General features: G+C 31.4%; 1 protein-coding gene across 1 annotated transcript in view; it reads right to left on the bottom strand.

Annotated features, from left to right (window-relative positions):
• The window catches only part of LOC148283957 (ABC transporter G family member 20-like), a 98,036-nt gene that overhangs the window by 68,931 nt on the left and 2,701 nt on the right, over positions 1–26,404 (bottom strand). The window contains exons 2-3 of the mRNA XM_088242892.1: positions 14,469–14,616; positions 3,535–3,797 (exon numbers count right to left, since the gene is read on the bottom strand). Of these exons, the coding sequence (XP_088099018.1) occupies positions 3,535–3,797; positions 14,469–14,616 (411 nt within the window). The remainder of the gene's footprint in view (positions 1–3,534; positions 3,798–14,468; positions 14,617–26,404) is intronic.

Raw genomic sequence — 26,404 nt, 5'->3', positions numbered from 1 at the left:
AATCCAGTCCTTGTCTATAAAAATTTGAACACATTCAAAATATTATTGTTACAATGGAGTAAGAGAACATTGTTGACATTTCTTGACCCTGTCGAGAGTTTAAATTAAACATTTAACTTTCTAATTTTTACGTTTTTTTTTTATTCTCGAGGTATCTCAGTTCACAACCAAGGATTTGGCATGATTAACAAGTTATAATATATCAAAAGTTTTTCACGGAAGAGAAAAAAATGTATAGGCGATCGAAGGCCAAAATAAGTGCCTAGTAAATAATTTATCAATATATTATATGGGAAGCTACTTGAACAACAAAAACATCATACTAATATTTCCGCGTGGAAAATTTCAATAGACTATTTCGATACATATTTTCTGTTGATTACAATCGTTCATATGGAAAAAACCCATTCTTAAATTATCAATCACGAAGTTAGCTACAGTTTACTGCGATATAACGGGCCGTAGGTATTCAGGTCGAAAATTGAAAGCGCAAAACGAAACCGTTCGTTATACGCTTCTTAAACTAAAAGCAAAACCGAAAATTTGAAATGCTTTTGTTCTGTGCAATATTGCAAAAGGGCTTTTCTTTAAGCGGGTAGCGAATCATTCCTATGAGCAGATAACTTACTAGATTCGATGTATGTTACCTATAGAAAAAACTAAATGAATCGTGTAGATCGATTCTTCAAAATCCTAAAAGACACTGTATAACTTTTCTCTGATGATTGATATTTTTTTTAATTTTTTATTTATTTTTTTATTTTTTTACAGTTTAAAAATGTACAGAGTTTCTTTGTTTCAGGTCCCGACTAGCTAAAAAATTCCTGTGTCCCCTTCCTAAGAAGGACATTATTTTTAACATGTGTTTATTTTTATCTATTATTTCATTAAATGATGCTTAATAAATTCAAATAATAATAATAACATATGGAAAAATCAATATAAATATAAATTAGAAAACATGCGAGTAATAATAATAAAAATTGAATCATAAAAATAAATTAGAAAATATGGCATTAATAGTAAAGAAATGAGACATAATTATTATAAAATACAAAACATACCGATAATAATAAAAATTGAAGCATAAATACACATTATAAAATATAACATTAGTAATAAGAAAATAAACGAAAATATAAATTGGAAAACATACCGATAATAATAAAAATTTAAGCATAAATATAAATTTGAAAATATATCGTTAGTAATTAAAAATTGAAGAACAAAATACAAAAAATGAATAGCCTTTTAACTTCAAGATAATTTTATTATAATCGATTAGAAGTAACGAATCTTATATAATCCGTTCGGACGTAATCGAATAACTCACCATTATCGAATATTAATTATGAGAGACAGATATCTTAAGTAATTTTTAGTACCTTGAAATAATCACAAAACAAATAATGAACCTGATTTGGAAATACTTCATTTGATTGAAATGATACCAAGGTTACTATTATTCCCCAGTTAGGCCTAGATTTCGGAAATTGTTAATTCTGATCGAAACTGGTCGACATTGAAGCGTATAAATTATTTATTATACAAAAGTCTAATATCAGTTTAGGATTAACGAATTCACCGGTACCCAAAAACAAGAAGTATTTAAAAATTGCAGCAACGTCTGCCTGTTAGGGAATTGAATCTAAAATTTACACTTTAAACGCTAGATACGAAATTTGGCGAAATGAGAACTCTCGCCTTTCACACAGTAGCCAGGCTCTTTATTGACCTGCGCCCTGAATATAATATAGGAAGTTAACAGAGTTATCTTCGACTGTTCTATGAAGAAAAACCGATGAGTATATTTGCATGAAAATTTAAAGTATCTTCGCCGGTTATCAATAATTGAAGATGATTAGAAAAAAAAACTGTATGCATATTCTGCTTTTCATACAGACAACTTAATATTACTTTGTAGATAAAATTTCAGATAAATGTTAACTTCCCATTGTACTCGGGGCCCCGGGTTTGGAATCCGAGAACTATTCACGAGAATTCGTCCAAATAGATCTTTACAGATCGTAGTTAAGTCAGGGCCCCGATTTAAATGGGAAGTTATCAATTATCTTCTATTGTATTTACAAAGTGAAATAAAGTTTTCTGTGTGAAAAGCAGAACATGCATGCAATTTTTTCTTCTAAACATGTTCAATAGGGAAATTTAACATACTACGAATACCGATTAAAGTATATGAAATGTATTTAGAATAATTAATTGTATTTTCAAAATCAATATGGATATTGAGGAGAAATGTTTTCATACACAAATGTAAAAAAGAAATTCAATAAAAACGTTTGTAGAAAAACGCGACGTGTTTCGAAAAATCGAAATATTTAAAATTAATTAATTGAGAAATTTTTATATTTAAAAAAATATATAATTGAATGTTTATATTAGTTCTTAAGATGATATGAACTAACTTAATAAAGCATGAATAAAATAAATTAATAGCACTGACCCTCACCTCTAAGAATAAGAATAAGCTATACGGGGCTGTATTTCAATATTTTTACATAAATACAATCGGGTAAAATCGTCATCACAATTCCCCTTTCCGCACCCAGTGGTGCATAACGCACTGCATTGGTAAACCAAATGCAGCGTAGTTTGATCATCTGTTACACGAAGGTAAGGTGAACAGTATTACGCTTCGGGTGCGAGTCCAGGAACAATGAAATTTTGCAGTGAACGAACGGTTAAAATCAACATTTCATGTCCACCCTGGCAGGAATCGAATCCAGGACCCCAAGATTGGACGTAATGGTAGACGAACGCGTCAACTCCTACGCAATTAGGCGGACATATCTCTACTCGATTTTTTATTCAGGACTTTTACCTGAAAGCAACCATTGAGTAGAAAACACTGTCAGGGTTCTGGTTCTATTTCACACCCAGAAATATAATATATTTTATAGGGAAATATAACACACTACGAATACCCATAAAAATATATGAAATAGATTTTGAATAATTTATCGTATTTTTAAAATCAATATGGATATTGAGGAGAAATGTTTTCATACATAAATGTTAAAAAAAAACCAATAAAATACGTTCGTAGAAAAACGCAACGTGTTGGGCCTTGGTTGTTGTGACGTCAAGATTCGTGATATTGTTCTCCACAAATTTCAAAGTCCAGAAAAAATAAATATGAATCGTGACGAATAAGGGGCGTGGCCAATGCAATCACCGCTTTTGCGAGAATTTAAAATTACAAAAAAATTAAAAATTACAAAATTACATAAAAAAAAGTATTTTTATGCTATTAAATTTTAGCATTTTTTTTTACTGGACTATATTTCATAGACCTTTATTACATGAAAATGTTTAAAAAAAAGTGATATTTCTTTATTCAAAGAAAATAACTACGCAGGTAGGTTTATGTATTAGAAAATTATATATTATATACTATGCAAAATAAACAAATACTTACAAATGGAAAAAACGCAAATTTATTTTATAAAGGAAATTAATAAAATAATGATGATTTATAAGCGGAACTCCTAAGAAAATAAGATAACAAATTACCTATGCCTCAGAACTGGATCCAGGCCAACAGTCGGCTCGTCCAAGATAAGGAGTTCGGGTTCGTGAACCAGCGCTGCAGCGAAGGAAACTCTTCTCTGCTGACCTCCACTCATGTTCTTCAGCAGCCTGTTGTCTGGTGGAAGCTCCAGAAGAGCCGATAAGACCCGCAGCCTCTCCTGGATCTTGGTATCCGTGAGGCCATAGATCCTGCCGAAGAAGTAGACTGCATCCCTCACGGAGAATTCGCCCACCAAAGCCACTTCCTGGTGGAAATAAAAATAAAATCATGATTCATTTTTAAATTTATTTCAACAGATAGCGAAAACATTTTTGAGAAGGGAATATGGAAGTCTAGGCATTTACAGGGCTTATGACCTGTCATTGGCTGGTGGCCACTTTACACACTGTAACATTTACCATTCTGCCCATGTTTGAACATTGAACTCCTTAGGGAGGAAATCCAGCCAGTCTGCAAGCATTTGGACATACATACAAACATCATCATTTCTTCATTTTCAATATAATTTTCATTTGTAAATACTAACTTAAAACTACAAACTTTTAAAAAGCTTTTTTTCTTTAATTTTAATTTTTAAAAAACTTCCATTTATAAACAAATTACAACAGTTAAAGAAGAATACCTTAAATAAGGGAATATGGAATTCAAAAATGTTTTCCCTCTCTGTTGCAACAAATTTAAATACGAACAACTCCCTAGGGAGAAAATCCAGCCAGTCTGCAAGCATTTGGACATACTTGAAACATTGTGAAAAGTTTAACTTAAATTTTAGTTATAATTAAAATATATATTTTTGTAATAACTTTTCATGAGTGAAACCGATAGCAAGGCCCTTGGTCTCAAAACCGGTTTTCGGGTATGTAAAGGAAGCAAATATTATTTTTTTTAAATATTAAAATTCAAACAGAAGGTTAAGAGTAGGTATGTGTTAAATAACTTATAAATTAAATATATTTATGTACATTGTTTTTATAAGGGCACCCAAAATAATGTGTTTATTATTGGTAGATTTTATAATCTATATTATAAATTCACATTTAAGAAAAACAAACATAATATTTAGATATGTAATTTACTATAATAAAAATAAATTAAGTAGTTTTTTGGCTTCAAAAAGAAATTTGAAATATTCGCTTTGTATTTGAATAAATTGGCAGTGTTTTTTAAATTAAACACACATTTGAGAAATTTGAACTAAATTATGCAAACACGCAAAAACATAAAATGTTTGGTGAAATCTTTATGGGCCATACAATAAAATTATATTTTGCAAGCATTAAGCAATAAATTGTAGTGTCAAGACATATTTCAAAATTGTTAAGGAAAATCATGTACTTCAGTATTAATATATATGTAAGGGTAGGCTGAGACGACAGAACGCCATATTACTTTGTCCTTGCATAAAGATCGCGCGTCGTCTACATTCATCTTCTCATGCACGCACGCCGATTATTCAAACTTTTGACATGTCCATCTTCAAGTATTTGTTGGATTTGGTGGTGCCATGTCTTTTCAGTCTTCATCGTTTCCTACATCCATCAACGTTCGCATCGTAAATCCTTTTACCCGTTATTTCGCTGTCTATTCGCTCTATGAGTCCAAACTAATGCACAACTCCTTTCTTGATTTTGACGATGGTTCTAAACTCAGCCTTACGTAATTTGTATGTAAATCTAATTAAAACCATAAAATTTTAAAAAAACTTGCTTGATGACAATCGTCACCAGAAATCACAGGCGTCGTGGTTAGATGGTCGACTGTGTTTGAAAAAGACAAATTTAAAATTTTGAATTCCTGCAAAAACAGTGATTCCATTGGCCACGCCCCTAATACGTCACAATTGATGTTTATTTGTTTCTTGCCATTGACATTTTTGTAGAACAATATCACGAATCTTGACGTCACAACAACCAAGGCCAAACACGTAACGTCTTTCTGTGATCGTATTTTTATTAAATTTCTTTTTAACATTTATGTATAAAAACATTTCTCCCCAATATCCATATTGATTTTGAAAACACAATTAAATATTCCAAATCCATTTAATATGTTTTTATCGGTATTCGTAGTGTGTGATATTTTCCTCTTATGATTATGATTATCTTCAAGTTGACATTCGTAATTTTTTTTTGCTCCAGACAGCCTTCATACTGTTAAATGTGGCGCCTGATATTCCTAGCCGCACTAGTTCTTTTTGAAAGCTGCCATTTTCCGTAACATATCCTCCCAGGTATTTGAAACTCTCGACCCTTTCGTTGACTTGGTTTGACAGAGTCAGGGATTTTGAGCATCAAGGCATAAAGTGTTACACAGTACATGGGTTTTGGAAATATTGATTTTTAAATCAATGCATGCGGAGTACCTATTTAGGCTATCCAACTTTAAAAAAAAGAAGTATCTACTATCAGATTTCTCCAAAAACCAACTAAAGCACAGTAAACCTAATGAAAGACTACATTTTACAGTGTAATATGCAACTTAAAGTAGCCGTTTCTTGCAGTATCATTTTACTAGATTAGGGCAACTTTTTGTCTGCACTAACTGATATTGATAAACTGACAATAAATTTGAAAAACTTTTTTTTTCATTTTTTTTCAATGACTTATATGATACGTTTTTTTTCATGATTTATCGTTATTTATCACAGGCCTTATTTTTTTTTATTTGGGAAATCAATAGTTCTACATACATAGTAAACAAACAAATATAGTGTATAAACTCAGAACTAATAACAGATTTCCCCAAAGTATACAAAGTTAGTAAAGAAAATATATTACATAATTAAATAAATACATATAAGTTTATATATATATAAATGTTATTATTTATGTTTTTATTTTATTTTTAAGAACAGTAAGTTATTGTAAATTGGGCGGGATTATGACAAGGATGCTTGAAGAGAGGATAAGGAGGGGAAGGGAGATGTACATATTAATTAATATAATGTCTACTAAGTTACATAATGCATTTTTAGTGTAAATTAAAATCTGACATAGTGATGTTTGTGTAATCTATATGTTTAAATTTTGTATTGTATAGATGTTTTATTTATTGGTACATGAAACAGGTGGTACCGTCTACAAATCCTGGCTGGCATATGTATTGTTATTAAACTAAGTAGTTATGTACAGTCAACTATTCCTGTCATAATTTTGTGAAGCAGTAGTTGGTCCGCACACGCTCTGCGGTATTGTAGAGAAGTGATTCCATTGTAGGTGGAGGCAGTGAGAGTTGATACATAAGAAATACCGGTCTTGTATTTTAGGTAATTTATAAATTTGTTTTGAATATTTTCTATTCTTGTTATATATATGGCATACTGAGGATTCCATATCTGAGATGCGTTTTCCAAATGGCTTCTGACAAACGTTTAATATAATGAAATTAGGGCCTTTGGATGAGCAAAGTGTTTACTCATTCTAATTATTAAACCTAACATGCTTAATGCTTTGGAGGTAATTTTATTGATATACTATTCAAAAAGTTGTTTTGAGTCTAAAACAATCTCAAGATCTTTAATTTAATTTCATGAAATTTAAAAATGTGTAGACATTTATTTATTAAAGATATTTGAAATTATAAAATGGTGGGCGGAAGTTTATTATTTTCTCCCAAGACGAATAATGGATGTTCATAAGTAATACATACAATACAAATTCATACACGAACATCATTATAATATTCAGTTGCTGTACCGACTCTTGCGCAACCCGTTACGGTCATTGAAGAGTTGTTCTTAGTTGGTGCGTCGGCTTTATCTGAACGATTTCATAGTTTATTGTACCGACAACGAGTTTTAACGTTCACTTTTACGGAATCTAAATAACGTAGCTGTAACCTTAAATACGAACTCGATGCAGTTATTCCATTGACCTTCGCGTCCATCGATTTAGAACTTCGGAGCCTTAAGCTGAATATTGTGATAATGTGCGATATTTTTGTCGTCCGCTCGCATGCGAGTCTTTCTCGAACCCTTTTGCGTGTAGGTATTAGTGGGTATAAAGCAGGGGCGAACCGTGTATAGAAGCGAATATGCGCAGCTTACTATTATATTTGACTAACCATAATAATGTTTTGTTGTGACTTTATTTACAGAAAAACAAATAAATAATTACTATTTATGTTAAACCATTTCCACCGTTTGTATTTTTATCCTAATATAAATATTAATAAAGCGCGCCGAGCGCCTGCGGTGAGCCAAGAAACTAGCCGATTATTCCAATATATTTTTTCATATAAATAAGTATACTATATTTTGAATGTCCTAACCCCCGTGCGGGTTTTTTCTCCTAGATTAAACTTGCAGATTACACAAATAATTTGAAGATTATTGATTTGGAAAACGATATTTTTAACATTGTTTCTAAAGTATTTTTCTTTGAGATGGTACATTTGACATAAGACCATAATTACTTTCATATGGCGCTCGACGCGGCCGTTTTTAGCACTATTAATTTCTAGAACGATTCGGCCAGTTGACATTTTAATTGAATACCTAATATCGACTGAATTTATAGTGCTGTTTTTTATTTATTTTTCAATGAGTTATGTATGAAAGTAATGGATAATATATCTTTATTATATAATATATCACGAAGTTACATCGTCTGAGTTGATTTCATGGATGAGAGTTGTTGTATCACACAAAACCACAGAAAAATATCAATGTACAGTATATATTACTTACATTATATTATGTACCTTCTATGTAGGTACAAATATATGATTTTTTTTATAGCTTACCCGTAAATAAAATTGCTATTTGCCACTAGTATTAAGTCTATAGATTGATGACACACATGCGCCGAATGATTATAGTATAAATCTACAGCGTCGATCGAAGAAGCAACTAAGCATTTTCTGTTTACACAATACATTATACCATCGAATAGATTGGCTATAATTTATAACATAACTTTTAAAACTTATCGTTCCATTCAAAGTGAAGAATCCTTAACGATACTATCATTTTTTATTAAATGGCGAATGGTACACTGGAAGTACCTGATTTGACAAGACTGATATGTTTGAAAGTACCAAATAGATGCATTAGATTGCAGTCTAGCTTTGTTGTGGCGTCTGGTAGACATGATTATTTTGTAAATTCTCCAATCGTTAGACTACACTGGCTCAGAAACGAATATGGAGAAATTAATATGTAATGTTTTCTATTGTCAGTTGTCAGATTAAAAATTCTAACGGCAGTAAAATCTAAATAATTTTCATTATTTGAATACTGTTCACTTAAATAATATCTACTATAAACTTATTTTTATTCCCTAAAACAGTTTTTTTTTCAACATATTTAATTATGTCCCTACCTTCTTATATGCAGTATTGTATCATTTCGACAGCATTCAACCTACTTTCATCATCAATTTTCCAATTCCATACTTCGCTCCCATACATTAGAGTTGGCACTGAACTCCGTTGTGAACTGCTAGTTTAGCCTCCTGCCATAAACATTTGTTTGCCAAAGTAGATTACGGTGCAGCGTTCACCCTGTTCCCGGCACTCACTCTCCTTTCAATATCTTTCTCGGCCTTTCCGTCCCTAGTAAACATACTTCCCAGGTACACAAATTCTTCTACCTGATTCATAATATCTCCGTTCACACTGATCTCGCATTTAGTTATATTTTCACCCCTTTCAAAAACCATGACTTTTGATTTATCAACATTCATAAGCAAATCGCTTTTCTTGCATTCATCGTAGACTTTTGTTACCAAGAATTGCAGGGCTTCTTTGCTGCTAGCAAGAAGCACGGCATCATCCGCATACAGAAGACAGTTAACAGTTATACCACTCATTTGATGATGATAATGATGATTTCATATCTTATTAATTCATAATTATTATAAAAAAAGTTATATTTCCCTATTAGATATCACCGCACACGACTTTGAAGAGATATGTTTCTAGCATAAGGCTCCCAGTCTGAGTCTCGATGCTGAGTTAGATGTTCACTACAAAACTGCCGTGTTTCGAAATGAGACTGAACTATGAGTTGTGAGACATCATACCAAATTATATAATTATATTACGAGATATGATGATTAGAGTAACGCCAGTATGCAGAATGTAATATCAGATTGTACAGTACAGTTCTCGTTCAAATGATTAGATCCACCGCAGAATAAACATATCTTTATATCATAGAATTAAGAATAGTCTAGAAGGAGCGTAGAATCATATTTGAGTACATCGGACTGTGTCCAATAATTCCCCCACTCCGCCTTACTTTCGCCGCTCGCATACGTTAAGTCGCTGGGTAATGTTGCTTGATGGGGGAAAAAAAAATCATAACACAAATGTAAGGTAAAAAAAAAGCAATTTGTTAATTTCTTTAAAATTTTATTGTGCACGCGGAAACATTGATTGGCACAACAGATTAGATAAATAATTGGTCTTTTAATAAGAGTAATTGAATTTATGAACTTTAAACATAAAATATAAAACAAATTTTATTTGATACAAAACGGATATTTTTAAATCATGCTGAATAATATTTGATGTTTAAAAGATAATGTCGTTCAAATGTCCCCCACTGCGTTGTTTAATCCGAGGTCTAATTTTCATTCGCTCTTTAATTAAATGAGCAAATTAGGGTAAAAAAAAATCTACCCTGGCAACACTAACGAAATTTCCATTTTGTTTCTTCGACAATCTGAGATGGAAAAATAATTCAATTTGTAAGTAATTCATTTGCTACTTAAACATTCGTTTGTTTTACACATGAAATGTGATGCCATTCTGTTTCTTTAAGATCCTAGAAGTATTTCTACACTTTAAAAGGACACAACACGGCATAGTTGAATTCAAATCAGGAGTTGCGTACTAAGCGACGTCTACAAAGAAAGTGATGGGGCAAAACGTAAACCTACTCATTTATGAGTAGTTTAGTCGCCTTCTGTTTGATATGCGTATGCAGTTTCTGGACTATTCTAAATTCTATGCTTTATATATATAATTCCTCTGTACGTGTGATGTCACCGTACTCCTAAACGACTTAACCGATTTACGTGCGGTTTTTAGAGAAATATAGATCTTTGCGCTGTGCGTGTTCGTAGATATTAAAATCTTCAATCGAATATGTAAAAAAGTTTGGAGCATAAATGTTTTATTCATCGATCTACCAGAGTTGCATTCGAGGAGAATGCATTTGCAAAAAAATGGAAAGATGTTGTTTTTTGTTTATAAAAAAAGTTTGTTTTTGAATATTTACAAACAGCATTTGTTTTTTGTGGATCCCATTCAGATTCTCTCCTTAAATTCCTTATAATTTCTACCCATTTATTTCTTTTAATTAGATTTTTGGTAACACTAAAATAATATTAAATTCAATACATTTTTAAAAATCGTATTCTTACACAAGTACACCATTGTTAGTGAGACGACCGGAGTTTGACGTTTGCAAAAAGAATGCCATATTTAAAATTTTTTTTTTTTCTCAATTAGTCTGGTTGTTGTGTATTATTATGTATGCATAATTTACATCTTTATCATTTCTTTCCCACCTGCTGACATGCCTCTAGAAAAGAGGCTTAGTGAATTGTTCCTTATTAAAAAAAAAAAATTGACAAAAACATAAATTGCCATAAAATTAAAATTAAGCTTTCGTTAATGTGGTGTGGGTCTAATAATTTGAACAAGAACGGTATCAGTCTTATATTAAACGCGGTATGTTCTATATTATTGATTGATTTAACAAACGGTATGAAATTACCTTTAATAAACTCCATATTCATGACTACCATTTTATTTTAAGGAATAACCCGTTAAGCGTCTATTTAAGAGGCTTGTCGGCAGGTGGGGAAGAGAGGATTTTGAAGTTATTTATGTTATTTTGGTATCTGAGTGAGTTATTCATCTCAAATTCATTTATTTTTTTCTTATTTGTAAATTTGTTTAGTAGAATTTATTTTGTAAATAGTGTCTACTATATTTATTTATTTAAATATTAGAAAAATTACATAAGCCAAATTATAAAAAAATATTTTACTTAAACACTAAGGATAAATCAAGCAAGCGAAGAAGTGCGGTATAGAACTAGAACATGTGACTTACCTAGGACTTACAATGGACAGACAATTAAAATGGACAAAACACATAGACGGACTCACTAAAGTAATGGCATCACTACATAGCCTTTTCTACAAAATTAAAGATTTTATATCAAGAAAGGAAAAAATTATGATGTACGAAGCCTATGTCAAAAGTAAATTGAGTTACATGATCGCCTTCTGGGGAACTGGTAACAAGACAGACATAACAAGAATACAAAGACAACAAAATAAAATTCTTAAACTAACATACAACCTACCCTACCTGACCTCTACGACTGAACTGTACAAAAAAACACACCAGTTTGACATAAACTACTTGACTAAAATTGAGACCTTAAAAATTGTGCACAAAATAACACTGGGAAACATACAAGACGACGACATAATATTAGTCAAAAATGCTGACATACATAAATATAACACCAGACAACAAAAACACTATCATATTGAAAAAGCAAAGACAAACACAGGACAGTCAAAAATACTACATAATGGACTTAAACACTACAACGACCTACCTTACTACTTGAAAACTTTTAATGGAGACAAATTTAAAATCAATCTGAAAAAGCACATGATGACTGAACTAACTAGACTAGACGAGACATAAAATGACTAGACAATATTAAATTTCTAATGTAACCCTAACGGGTTTTTTAAAATTGTAAATAAATAAATAAAATAAAAAAATAGCGGAATTCTTGAGAGGATCTATCGGTTCCTATATGGACAAAGCCTTTTCTAAGGAACCGATATTATGCGGCAAAAAAATAATAATATAGGGTCGTATTTGCAAAAGTATACACAGATATATATTTTTAAAATATCTTTTTGTGTTGTGAAATAAATGTATAATGCATGTATATTAGAGTGGGCCGATGATGTATGAAATTTTTTATTTTTTTAGACATCAAAGTGAAAGGGGTCTAAAAAGTTGCATTTTAGATCACATTGAACGTAAAAATTATTTGAAAAAATATACCATACTACTTTTGGCCCTCAACCGAGGTTTGAAGTTTAACCCTGTCTGAACATTTTGTTAATTTATCTATATTGATAAAATTATTTTTTGTTAGTAAATAAATTACTGAATTACATTACAAAATCGAACACGCTTTAAAACTACCGAAATGCAAAAAGTTTACACTCCGCGAAACTGATTCCGTTGAGCGCCTGGCTAATATTGATGAAAACAATGGCTCATTTAAACAATGCTACTCATTTATTAGAAAACAAACTGCAACTCACGCCCTTAGATGCTTATTTAATAAGGTTTAATGCACATTTTAAAATTTAATTGGACTGATTTTCTTACTTAAATACGAAATGACAGCCGGTTTACTCCAAAAAATCGTTTTTTTCGAAAATTTCAAGCTCTGATTGAGGGCCAAAAGCAGTATCGAGTATTTAAAAAAATATTTTTTGCATTCTGAGTAATCCAAAAGGCAAATTTTTAAAACCCCTTTCATTTCAAAATTCGTAAAAAAAAATTATTGGCCCACCCTAATGTATGATGAGTATGAATGTAATATGTAAGTATGTAAAAAATAAAATAAATCGGTAGTCAGATGGCAGAAGGGACCATCTGTAATTTTCAAAAATGTTCAGAAGAGCTGAAATACGTCTCAATTTCAAGACTTTAATCCACAAACTAAAATATTTTAGTGTTGATTTTTAATAATAAATTACCATTCTAAATGACGCTGATTTTTTATATTTTTTTATGCGTGTATTTACTAAAATATTAATTAAAACTTTTGAAAACTTTTTCACAGACAAAAATACAGATGGTCCCTTCTACCATCTGACTACCGAAGTATGTATTTAGTATAATAAATATGTACATAATATAGGTGCGTTTATAAAATAAACAGATTATCTACAAATGATGTTATAATTGTTAACAAATTTTCTGACTCTTTGGTTCCCATGTCTATCAACCATTTACCATTTTTTTCCCAAAACATGTTCTACGTTCGTTTTTCCAGATTTAAGGCACTAAGTTATATAACTTTGGTCCCGTAAAAATAAAAGACCTTTGAAACACCGCTACACGCGCTCTAGGCATCATTAAGTCATTCCTCACAGAACTTCGTGTTTCGTGCGCACGGTGTACCCAGTCTAGGGTATCCCAGTGTTTATGAGTTTCAATTTAAAAAAAAATCCATAATAAGATTGCTTTACATCAAAAACTCGTAGAGTTTTAAACTACTCTTCACTCGGAGACCTATATGGTATTTTTAGAATTACTCTCAAAACATATTTTTGAGCGTTTATTAGTGGGTCTAATATACTCCTAGCAGCTCCTCCCCCAACCGACACATCTGTACGCCAAAACAGAATTACAGAGTCCATAATATACACTTAGTATTAACTTTAAAGAATTTATTTAGATTTCAATATACTATTTTAAGACGGTTTGATATATTCACCTTCTTCTTGAATTTGGTAGATACTACTTGCAGGTAACTGAATCATTAGATAATCTTGTGACTGTTGATAATCATTATCTCCCAATAGATATTTCGAAGAGTCATGATTCTACTAATGAATTTCATAATTTTAGGAAAGCTGATTATACTGCATAAGTGTATGTAGGTATATTTAATTTCATTAGTTATTGTATTTCATGAAAGGTGGTAAGCTCGTTTCTCGTTTTCTGGATCCATCAACGTTTGCATCGCAAATCTTTGAAGCCATTTTGTGCTGATAATTTAATAATCTACTGGACTGTCTATTCCTGCTGCGGATAATCTATTCAATCTAATCTAATAATCAAGATTTTGCATACAAAGGAAAACAAAAATATTTTAAAAAAGCATTTTCTTAGAAGATTTCAATTTGAATACCTGTGGCATGTATCCAATCCGTTTGGCCTTCTCAGGTGAAGTGTCGCCCCCGAGAACTCTGGACACTCCGGACACCAGAGATCGTCTTCCAACAACACATGACAGAAGGGTTGTCTTTCCGCAACCCGAAGAACCCAGCAGCCCATAACTGAAAAAATAAGAAAAATAGGAGATTGAGGGTGTTGGCTGAGAAGTCCTTACAGCAGTCGAAGCGTGAACAGCAAAAAACGAGTTGGAGTTTAGAATTAATTTTCAATTAAATTTAAATAAAAAAATAATATTGTTGCAAAGAAACGACGGACCTAATAACGCCCATGAGAGAGTACTGGAGAGATGTTTGATGCGTACTTATTAAATGACGAATAAATAATGAATTGACGTATGTATGTCGCGTGAGTGTTACGGCAATGTGTTGAACTGATTGCATGCTGGAACTGAGTGACTGCGTCGAGCTGACTGGTTGGGCTGACTAAGTTGGGCCGACTCTTTGGGCCTATCGCTTGGGTTGACTGACGTTACCACGCCCTGTGGTCTCTTTAAAGGACACGTTTTTTTGTTCTTCATCTCTCAATTGTAGGAACGAAGTTAATGTACTCCAAGACGTTGTTCAAGATGTGGACAGATGTTTTATGTGCAATTTTGTTGGTCTTGCAGAATAAATTGTATTGTATCCAACAGAAAACGCTGAGTTTTTTTTGCAGTCGTTGCTCTGAGAGTCTTGACGCAGGATCAGGTACGTCTTGAAACCGGTATGTGAATATTTTATAAATTCATTATTCCCATTCCATACTTATTGGTACAAAGGTCATTGCATTGGTTCACCATTTTTGTTACATGAAGATATAATTGTCAGTCTTACGCTTAAGGTGCCAGTCCCCAGGGACTATGAAATATTCAAGTGTAAAAACACATTTTTAAATAAATATTTCATGTCAACCACGCCGGGATTCGAACCTGTATGCTGTAGATTGTAAGGTAGGCAAACGCACTGACGACTACATCACAAAGCGGAAAATATTCATGTACTTATATTTACAAACTAATGGTTTTACATTTTCTCATTTTTTAAAAGCGCAGCGTTTGGGCGGGTGAAGAAATCAAATCTATGCGTAAAATATAACCATAATCCTGTTAGAGTGTTTTCGAGTCGATGGCTGATTACAGGTAATAAAATAAATTAAGTGGAGAAAAGTCCACCCCGTAGCGTAGTGATTGGCGTGTTCTACTACGTTTGGCGTGATCATTACTCGATCCCACAATATATAAATTCCTTCCCTCGTTATGCAGAATACAGGAAAAGTGACGTCCAAAGAAAAAGTTTAGGTTCCTTATATTAAGGAGTATCCGAATCACCCCTATGTATGTTCCGCGATTTTGCCTAGTTTTCGAGTTATGATTTTTTTAAAGAGTTTTGGAAAAAATTTAACAGGATCGGGGTTAAATAAATAAAATTAATTTCTGGAAAAAATTTTTTTTGAAAAAACCTTCTCAAAATTAGAAAAACAAATTTAAAACCAGTCTGATCAAAAATTTTCAAAACCCAAAAAAAAAACATAACTCGAAAACTAGGCTAAATCACGGAACATACATGGGGGTGATTTAGATACCCCTTAATATGAGGCACCTATATTTTCCCTTTGTACGTCACTTCTCCGGCCACCCTATATATCTGTTGGATGCTCGATACCTTCGACCTCGGGACTGTAAAACAAGGCCTGCCCTTTCGCGATACGCGTGTTCGAAGAAAACAGGGAACGTTTGATTTTAGGTAAACTAATTGACGTTATGGTTTTCAGTGTCAATCCTGGAATTAATGAAAGGAGTAAGGACTTACGGTTTCCTCCCTTTGGCACTGGTCCAGAAAGACACCGTTATCGTTTGCACTGGTCACTTTGCACGTTTTCTTATATGTTGGTGATTCGAAATCACTGTCACGCTCGCGGTACGGTTTTCGTTGTTGTTCGCGGTACGGTTTTTTTTATTGTGTTGTCACGCGTTGCTTTCTTGACTCGCCGTCAGGGAGAAGTAGGTATATTGGGATTCAAAACAAGGACTACCGGAATCAAAGGAAGGAATGGCTTGACACTTGAATAAAAGAAAATGAATCCGAAACAATATCACAGAAGTAGTTTTGAAAATATATATAAATGTGTATTAATAAATATTTGTAAACTTTATCTGCATACTAAAAACAGCTGTACTGAAATTATGTTTATTAATATGAAAAAAAATTAAAAGCGAAAATTATAACTAAGTTTTAGAACGGCTGGAAGATATTGTACATTTATTTTCGTTTAAGTATTATACTTTGACCATATTTTTATTTTAAATAGAAAATTTTAAGGTCTAATAAGAATTGCACACAAAATATTCGAATCTCTTAATTTTTAAAAAAGTTCGTAGATTGAAAATTCGAATTAATCGCTTGAATTTTATGAACATTTTAAAGATTTACGAAGATTATGAATTACTATTTAATAATAAAATTGATGTTTGTAATCCTTTGTAATTTTTCATGTATGTTTTAATATGTGTATATAGTATCAACGTCATATACATATTTTAATACATTAAAAATAATACTTTCACGCAAAAACTTTATTTCAAATTAGTACCTACCAGGTATTGTGTAAATTATTCTTCGTAGCATTGTAATTTAAAAAAAATATATTTACTTTGTTTAGAGACGTTATTTATAAATCAATGAGTTGGGTCCATATCAGAAAGATCCAGTAATATATTTTACAGTTCTACCTTCTACAAATATTTATAAATGACATACATAAATTTTTATGGACTTAAAACCAACAATGGCTTTTCACAATTTATACAAGTACCTACATAATATAATATAAAATGTATATTTGAAGCACTCACTTTGTGGTGAATCATAATAACAAAATATTTTTTTCTACATAAAATTATATATGTTTACAAACAGAGTTGCTTTGAATATCTAACTAGGGTTATTTACCCGTTCCAAGCTTGTTAACAGTAATCAATACATAAAAACAACAAATAAAGGTAAAAAACGTAGTGAAAAACATAGTAAAGTACATGACAAAAAAACGTTGTAAAAAATGTAGTAAAAACATAGTATAAAACATATTTTTAGAAACTCAGTAAAACAAGTTGTATTAATAAAGTACATAGTAAAAACAGATTTAAAACCCAATAAAATCCGTAATAAAACCAGAATACATATTTTAAAAAATAAACATGGATAGAAAAAAACATTATAAAAGATGTAATAAAACAATTTATGTGTATAAAAAACCTATTAAAAAAACAGGGTAAAAAGTAATAAGGATCATCAAAAATACAATCAATAAAAAAAAAACTAAAAAAACATTATTACAATAAGTACATGTGTTGGCCATCTAACGGCCACCATCAACCTCTCAGACTCTTTGCGACCAATTCCACTGACGAAAGTCGTCAGTAACTTCTTTAGCTTTTGGCTATTACAAAAAACTTTGTCTTTAACCACTCATTTTGAATTTTTTCAACCGACTGGGTTCAAAGCTACACAAGCTTTTTTATCGAGGTAGACTTAAGGCTGTAGTCTGGTAAAACACACGCAAAATGAGGAAAGCATACGATTTTGCCATTTTAAAACGAATGGCGCAATAATAAAAAAAAACATAAATTAGATAAAAAACAATAATTTTTAAAGGTTATGTAACTAAACTATAATTACTTTTAGACCGGCAGATTAGGCCATTTCAAATTTAGACTAAACTGTATCTGGGATCTCAATAAAGACTAAGTATTGAACTGAAATTTCATTTTAAAATTTAAAGATAATAAATTGAACAAGAACGTGGCCGAGACTAAATTTAATTTTTTTGTTTTTGAAAAGAAATACAAGCATTTTCAATCACATACATTTTTGTGACATTTTTCCTTTATTTCTACGTAAAATTATTCCTTCGGTAATACTTTAAAAAATATATTTATCGAAATATTTCAGCTAAAACCCGTTTTTACAGTATTCTCTTTTTTTTTTAAATAAAAGATAATTCTGGTTGTAATATTCAATTTAAAAAAATATCTTATTTTCGTTTTTCACTTTCATACCTGCTCTTATCGGTACCGGTAACTCTTGTCAGTACTCCTATATGGGTGCAAATCTCAATACCTTACCAAAGCTCAGAACACCAAACGTCTGAGCTTTGAGAGTAAGTGCTTGAGGAGAACAAAGGTGGTTCAATTTTATAACTAACATTGGACTTCAATGTTTTTTGTTCTAACTGCCCGGCCCGTGGTCTAATTCTTCCTTGGACTTTAGTATAAAAAGTAATGTAGAATATTGAATGAAAAACAATGTATTTATAAAATTTTCTTCAGTCAAAAACATTAAATTACGTTCCATTCATTAAAAAATTAATTATTTATGAAAATAACAGGTAAATATAATTTTAATTACATGATATTAATAGAAATAAAACCGCAATTGAAAGTAAACAGTGTGTGAAAAAAAAAAAGAAATAAAATTTAATTAACGGCAAAAGAAATGACATATTGGTTAAGTATGGTTGATTATGACAATAAGACTTAATCTTGTGCAAAATCTCTTGCTGCATCAGAGGTAGTTTCCACTGCTTTAATACCAGCAAATCATTGAATTTTGTTGAAAGCATGAGCATTATTACAGCACTATTGGTGTTTTAAAACAAACTATTTCAGTAGTAGGTAGGAAAATTCATTAAGTTGAAGGTAGGAGAATCCGGGATAGAATCCCGTATAGATGGACTGACCAAATAAAGGTGGCTACGGGGCTGAAATTTGATGAGTCAGTTCGTCGGGCTGAGGACAGACTGGAGTGGAACAGACTAATCAGAAGTGTTCATGGTGATCACGATCCTCAGCATTGAGGGACCGACTTGAAAGAAGAGATGTCAGTAGTGGTATACCGGAGGACTCCAATGTTTTAAGGATAAATAGAATCTGAATATGTGAACAAAATGACATTCATAACTCAATGTGACTTCCAGCCTTTCAGTTTTAAGGTACAAAAATGTTATTTAGCTTTGTTGGAATTTATTAATAAAAAAAAAAACTCCTAAGGGGATTAAATCCAGTTCTTGTCTTCAAAAATTGGATGAACTCAAAATATTGTTCAGCAAATAATTCATTAATTAAATTGTTGTATTAAGTATAAACAATTTTTTGGTGTGTGCATGAGTGTCTTACACTAATGTACAAAGAAATGGACAATATTTGTGTACAAACTGTTTGTTTGCCTAGTAGAATAAATTAATAAATTATGTCATTCAAAAATATGAGCGGAACGATGAATGTTTTACAGTTTTAATGTCGTAACTAAAACCAGCCAATGACAGGTCATAAGCCCTGTAATTGCCTTGACATCCATATTCTTATTCTCTTCATAGAAAATGTTTTCCCTCTATTTTGAAACAAATTTAGATGTTCATTCGCTCCGTAGGGAGTGAAATCTAGCGTGTCTACATTTGGACATTCGAACGTTACAAAAAAAATTAAAAGTGAATTAATAAAATATGATTGCACGAACAATATAAATATACTAAAAAAATAGCAGAATATCACGACTCTATTTGTTAAACTTTTCGAAATGTGAGTATGTAAATTTATTTCACTGTTATGCAAATTGCATATTTCGCATCTAATTGTCTATTGTATGCATTTTTCAATCAGAGCTTCATTGCAAGTGTAAATTATTACTTTTCTGTGACATTCATCGAACATTGTTTGATATTGCAATCTTCAGCCAATGTCACGGTTGTAATCATAGTGACTTGTAATAGTGATCTATCAAAGGCCGTGATCTCGTAATACAACGATTATAAAATTAAGAAATTATAAATGAGAAAAAATAGTACATTTATCCTAATAATTTTTATTATTTGACGAAATTGAAATTTGAATTCTTTAACATTATTCTGGATAATTTTCATAGCCCCATGTACAACATTAGCAAATAAATGTTTTTTCGCGGGAGGAGAAATTAGCGGTTATAGCACCCCAACACGTCTTGCAGCTACAGAGCGCAAAGGCGGTTGGGGTTTTAGTTCTTCATTTCTTAATATGATAAATTAGAATAAAATATAGAAGCTGGATTAAAACATGTATTTCAGCGAAAGAACGCACGGATGTTTCAAAATCTAGCAAAAATTCCCATTTTTAATAAGGAATATAACATTAAAATATTTCAACAAGGATGGATTTTTTTTTAGACAAAAGAGTATGGAAGGCTTAGCATGTACAGGATTTATTACTTGTCATTTAGTTATTTATTTTATTTTCTTTTTTTTAATCTCATTTATTGATAAAGATTTACATACGCAGATTTTTGAATACTTTTTTTATTTTTTTTATTTAACTTTTTGTACATAGTGTTATTTGTAAATTGGCGGGCTTGTTGCCAAAGTTGCCAAAGTTTTATTATTATAATTCAGGTTACAGAACATAGTCAGTAGAAAAAAAGATTAAAAAGCTAAAGATATATAAAAATTGAAATAAACGTATTTATTTATAAATTACCTTAAATCAAAACTATTACTCAATTGCAAAAAGGAAAAAAGAGGAAAAAGGAAAGGAGGAGAGATAGAGGAAGGGAAAGGAGATGTTTCTTCAGACGTGATTTAAACAGAGATAATGTAGTAACATTTTTGATGGTGGATGAGAGATGATTCCACAGTCGAGCCGCATGGACACTATATGAGTTAGACAAGAAAGAGGAATTGTAGATGGGTATTAAGAGAGTACCAGAGAGATTGAAGAAAAGAAAAACAACAGAAAAAAAAGAATAAAAACAATTCACATACATTCACATTTGCACTCTTAACATTGGCTGGTTTAAGTGGAGAATTTTGTGCAACACCGGTGAAGGTGTATAGTGGGTTTTGCATATTGGTTTAATTATATTTACTCAGTAAAAACCAAATGCCGCCTATATAACGCCTGCATAACACCTATTCTTCTCTATGGATGCGAATCGTGGCACCTCACTAGGGTCTAAAGCAGCGAAATTCTGAATTTTGAGAAAAGGTGTCTCAGAAGAATTTTGGGTGTGCGGTGGTTCGACTTTGTGAGGAATGAAGGAATACAAGAACGGACGCAGCAAACTCCGGTGACAACTGTCATCAAGCGGAGGCACTACGGTTGGCTTGGGCATGTGCTGCGGATGACTTCTGAGAGCCTTAACCACGACTGACTACTTCGCAAGGCATCAGGTTCTCGACGTCCTGGACGTCCACTGCTGACTGTTCGTCGGCGGTTCGTGTCAGAACTACGGAATACGAACCTGACTTGGGAGGATGCACAGAAGCTGGCAGCCGACAGAAATGCTTGGGGGAATTTTGTGGACACCATATGCTACAACTAGACCCAGCATGGACTGTTTTACATTCCAATGTACTGGACCAACTTGCCAATGGTTATGCTTGTTGGAAGGGCTATCTCTATGTTGAACAATATTACATTGGACATTGACATTTTTCACGTCTCTGAGGGAGTTTTTCGTTACCAGATTCTCTTACTTTTTTAATATATTATTCTCTGGATATTATGTATACTTACGTGTTTTTTTTATATACCTAATTTTAACATATTACAACAGAGATGAAGACCATTTAAGAGAAGGTAATATAGAGTTCAGCTCTTTCAAATAAAGGTTTCAGCTCTTTGACTTCACAAACATCAACAGATGAAAGAATTGAAGGAATATAGATGTTCAAATATAGGCAGAATGGTGAATGTTACACAGTGTGTAAAGTGGCCACTTAAACCAACCATTGACAGGTCATAAGCCCTGTAGATGCCTGGAACTCTATATTACCTTCTCTTAAATGGTCTTCATCTCTGTTGTAATATGTTAATATATACAGCTTCCCAGGGAGTTGAATCCAGTCCTTGTCTACAAAAATTTGGACAAACTCAAAATATTGTTGATACCTAATTTTATCTAATTATATTAATTATTTCTATATGTATAAATTAAGATATTCCATCTTGTAATGTACATATAAATGAATAAATAAAATTATAATTGAAATTGAGCTTGGGAGCGGACATGAAATAATGAATTAATTGGTGTCCTGTCGATGGGACGATATGGAAAATATAAGCAAACAATATCTTGAGCAGAAAGTGTTATTTCGAATGACGTAAACCATTTATTACAATGAAAGCATCCACCCCTTTCCCGAAACTGTTCATAAAGACTTGAGTCTTTCTTCAGTTTCGCATATCAATATCAATTTATTTATTTTTTTTAAAACTAATTGAGCGAAAATTTAATATTTCTTTACAATCAAACTGCGAAAATAACAAAACAAATAAACTTTTAAAACTTTCATTGTACCCCTCACTGCAGTTTTGTCAATTTGTGATCAATCAAATAAACATGGTCAGCACAATCACCCTTTTCTAATTTCCCAGTATTACAGTGGAGGAATACAGTGTTAGTTCTAAATTGAGACCGCGGTCGTAAGCTCCAGAAGAAGAACGTAGTAATACAAACAAATCAATCAAACGACACGAAACCCAAATTCATATAGGAAACATCAGAATAATTTGCCCTATACAACATGCGCTCAATCAACAGAAGAAAAACAATACGTATCTATAACAAATCACAGTGGAACATCAAATCATCAAGACACTACCGGCAAAGTCCTAACACAGATCCTAACACGATCCCTATCGAACTCAGGCGAAATGACTTTTCTTCATAGTACTGAATTCCTCGCAAAAACCATTTTCCTAATACCAACAGTAGAAACAATCCTATGCAAAGACCTTAATCGTCCTAACAATCTCACAGACCTTAAAGCAGACGAAACGGGTCCTAGAGCATGGTCGGCGCGTGGTTCTCTTGAGTTAGTCTACTATTTAGATTTGTAATTTACCATTTCCTTTCTATGGGACAAAAACAACACAGACGGACAAGAGTTCAGTTCAGACAACCAATGCTAGTACCCAAGTATGCATCCTTTTATCTTAAACTGATTTAGTACTCATGGTATGCCTTTACCCAGTTCCTCCCATTTTTGTACCCATTCGCTCACAAAATTAAAAAAATGCTTTGACGTAAAACATTTATTATTTTGTACGACACTTTTCGTGTTAACACTTAATACAATGAAATGGCGGGTCAAGGAAAATTAAGTTCTGTGCAAAAAAAAACCGGGCCAATTCATGCCATTCATCTATGGCCCCGCCGAATGTCGTTTAAACTAATTTAAAACGGCGTTAACTTCAGCTGTTGTCGGCCTTGTGGTGTAATGGTCAGCGCGTTAGCCTGCCATGCATGAGGTCTCGGGTTCGATTCCCGACATGGTTGATATGAAATATTGATTTAAAAGGGTGTTTTCACACTCGATTATTTCATAGTTCCTGGACTGGTAACTGAAGCGTAAGACTGATTATCTTACCTTCATGTAACAAAAATTGTCAAGATACGCTGCGGCTGGTGTACCAATGCAGTGCCCTGTGCATCATTATGTGCGGAAAGGGAATGATAACTTCAGCTAAATTATTACTACATTTTAATATTTTTATGTTTTTTCATTATGTATTATTTAATTTAGTATGTACTATTATTTGGCATATTATTTATTACTCCTATTTTTTATATTTCTTACTATAGTATTGAGTGAGTTCCTAGATAACATATCTCAATTCGGGGGTTAAGGGTCATAAGGGCGAAACTACAAAAACACAGTTTTTAGATAAATGATAAAACAGTTTTCCAAAAATAATACTGTCTTTTAAGGGTAACAAATAAAGAAAATAAAAAATACAGTTAATAGAGCATAAAATGTTTTACAGACAAACATATGAAACTACGCTTTCGTCTATATGACCCTAACTTGCGCTTACATTAGTAAATTAACAAAATGATGTAAAAGGTGTTTTATTCTTCTGACTTTAAACAAAACGCTTCATTTGTAGTTTCACACAAATTTATCTAGGTAACTACTTATCGGATGAGTTTCATCTTTTTGTCACTAATAGGATATTTTGTTTAGATATCAGATTAGTACTTAACACAAAACAGCATTTTTGTAGTTTCGCCCTTATGACCCTAAGCCCCCGAATTTTTATTTCAATTATGTTTTTATATATACCTATATTCTTTTTCTGTTGATTTCAATGATACTATTATGTAGATTTTTTTTAACACTACTATATTTTACTTTTATTTTGTTGATTTTAATGATACCATTATTTTGTTTATTTGATTATGTGTGAATCTTAATTTGTATAATTTATGTTTTAAAAATTATTTCTGATTATCTTTTTTGCATTGTATTCATTGGAATTTTATTATTTATTACTTATACCTTTTTTTCTAGATTGTTATTCTATTGCATCACATGTCATTATAATTTAATCTAATTCATTTCACTTTGTATTTTTATAAATAAATATTATGGCTTGACACGGGCATAGCCTAAAAAGCCTTAATAAGTTCATTAATATTTAAATTAGTGTAATTTAAAATGAATAAATAAATAAATAAATATTAAATAAATATATATTATTAAGTAAACTTTGTATAAAACGATCTCGTTAAAATGTGTTTAAATATTTTAATTATTTTTTCCTCGGACACTTAAAAACAATATCTAGCCGCTCGGTTTTACAATAAATTATTTTAGTTTATTACTATTGTAATAGTGATAAATAATATTTGAGTTTGTCCGAATTATTGTAGAAAAAGACTGGATTCAACCTCCCAGGGTAGTGGTGGCGAATTTTTTCGAGAAGAGGGTAAAATTTTGATTTAAAAAAATAAAAATATTTGCGTTTTTATGATTTACCCAAATATTTAATTTTGAGGGTCATTTTCAACGAGTTGTTATCTACAACTCATTGAAAATGACTTTCTACTGAATATGTTGTAAAATTTTTAGGCTAATATTTTTTTTTAATCTTGTATAATTTTTAGGTTTTATTTGTTTATAAATCTTGGGTAAAAGAAAGTTTATATTTAAAAAAAAAATATTTAGCCAAATATGTTAGTATTATAAATTTGCCACATTATAACAGATTTGCCGTTTATGTTAATAAAATAAAAGAAATAAAATAAACGGTAAAATTTTAAAAATTATATGTGGAAGGTGTGTATTTTATGCGTGTATTTTTTTAGCTATATTAATATATCTAAGTCAAATTCATACATTAATTCTCTTTTCCCAAGAATTCGCTCTCTCGGGAACAAACACACTGATGACCAATATAAAAATGTATTTGCCGTAACTCTATCAAACTCCAAAAGCCAATTATTATCATTTAAAAAAAATAAAAAATTCTAGTATTTTCATTTGTTTTTAATTGTACATTTTTTTCTTTTTTAATTGAATTTTTTTAAATATTTGTTAATTATTTATAACTTCTGCATATGTAAAAGGCCTTTTAGCGTTAATAAATAAGTTAATAATTAAATTAAGCGTATGAACAGTGGCTAATCGTTGGATGTACAATATTAGGATAACTTGGCTAGAGAGGTACTCCACTTGAGTGAACACAAGGCTGCGGGTTCGATATTTGTCGGATAAATCACGCGATGGTCACGAAGATGATAAAATGTGAATAAGGCAAACCGTATCCGAGGACTTACGAGAATATGCGGTGTTAGACAATTTTAATGAATAGGTATTTGAACATTGTTTTTCTGTCACTATCTCGCAAATGGCTCCTAGCTTAAATCGATGTTTCGTTGTCCCGTTTTCCATGCCTCAAAACATAAATTTATTTTCGGTTCACAAATAGTAAAATAAATCACACAATAAATTTGCCAATTATAAATTAAAAAATAGTAATACTAAACATTTTTATAATATATATTTCTTCCAGATTTACCAAACAAGTCCGAGTTTTTTACAATCCTATAAAGCAACATTTGTTCCTCACTTGATATATTTGATTAAAAACATTCTCATTTA

This window comes from Micrasema longulum, unplaced genomic scaffold (assembly GCF_059751315.1).
Source record: "Micrasema longulum isolate JH-2025_06_02 unplaced genomic scaffold, ASM5975131v1 h1tg000175l, whole genome shotgun sequence".
In the NCBI taxonomy this organism is placed as follows: Eukaryota; Metazoa; Arthropoda; class Insecta; order Trichoptera; family Brachycentridae; genus Micrasema; species Micrasema longulum.
The sequence above is the reverse complement of the archived record's forward strand: the minus strand, read 5'-3'. Positions and strand labels throughout refer to the sequence as shown.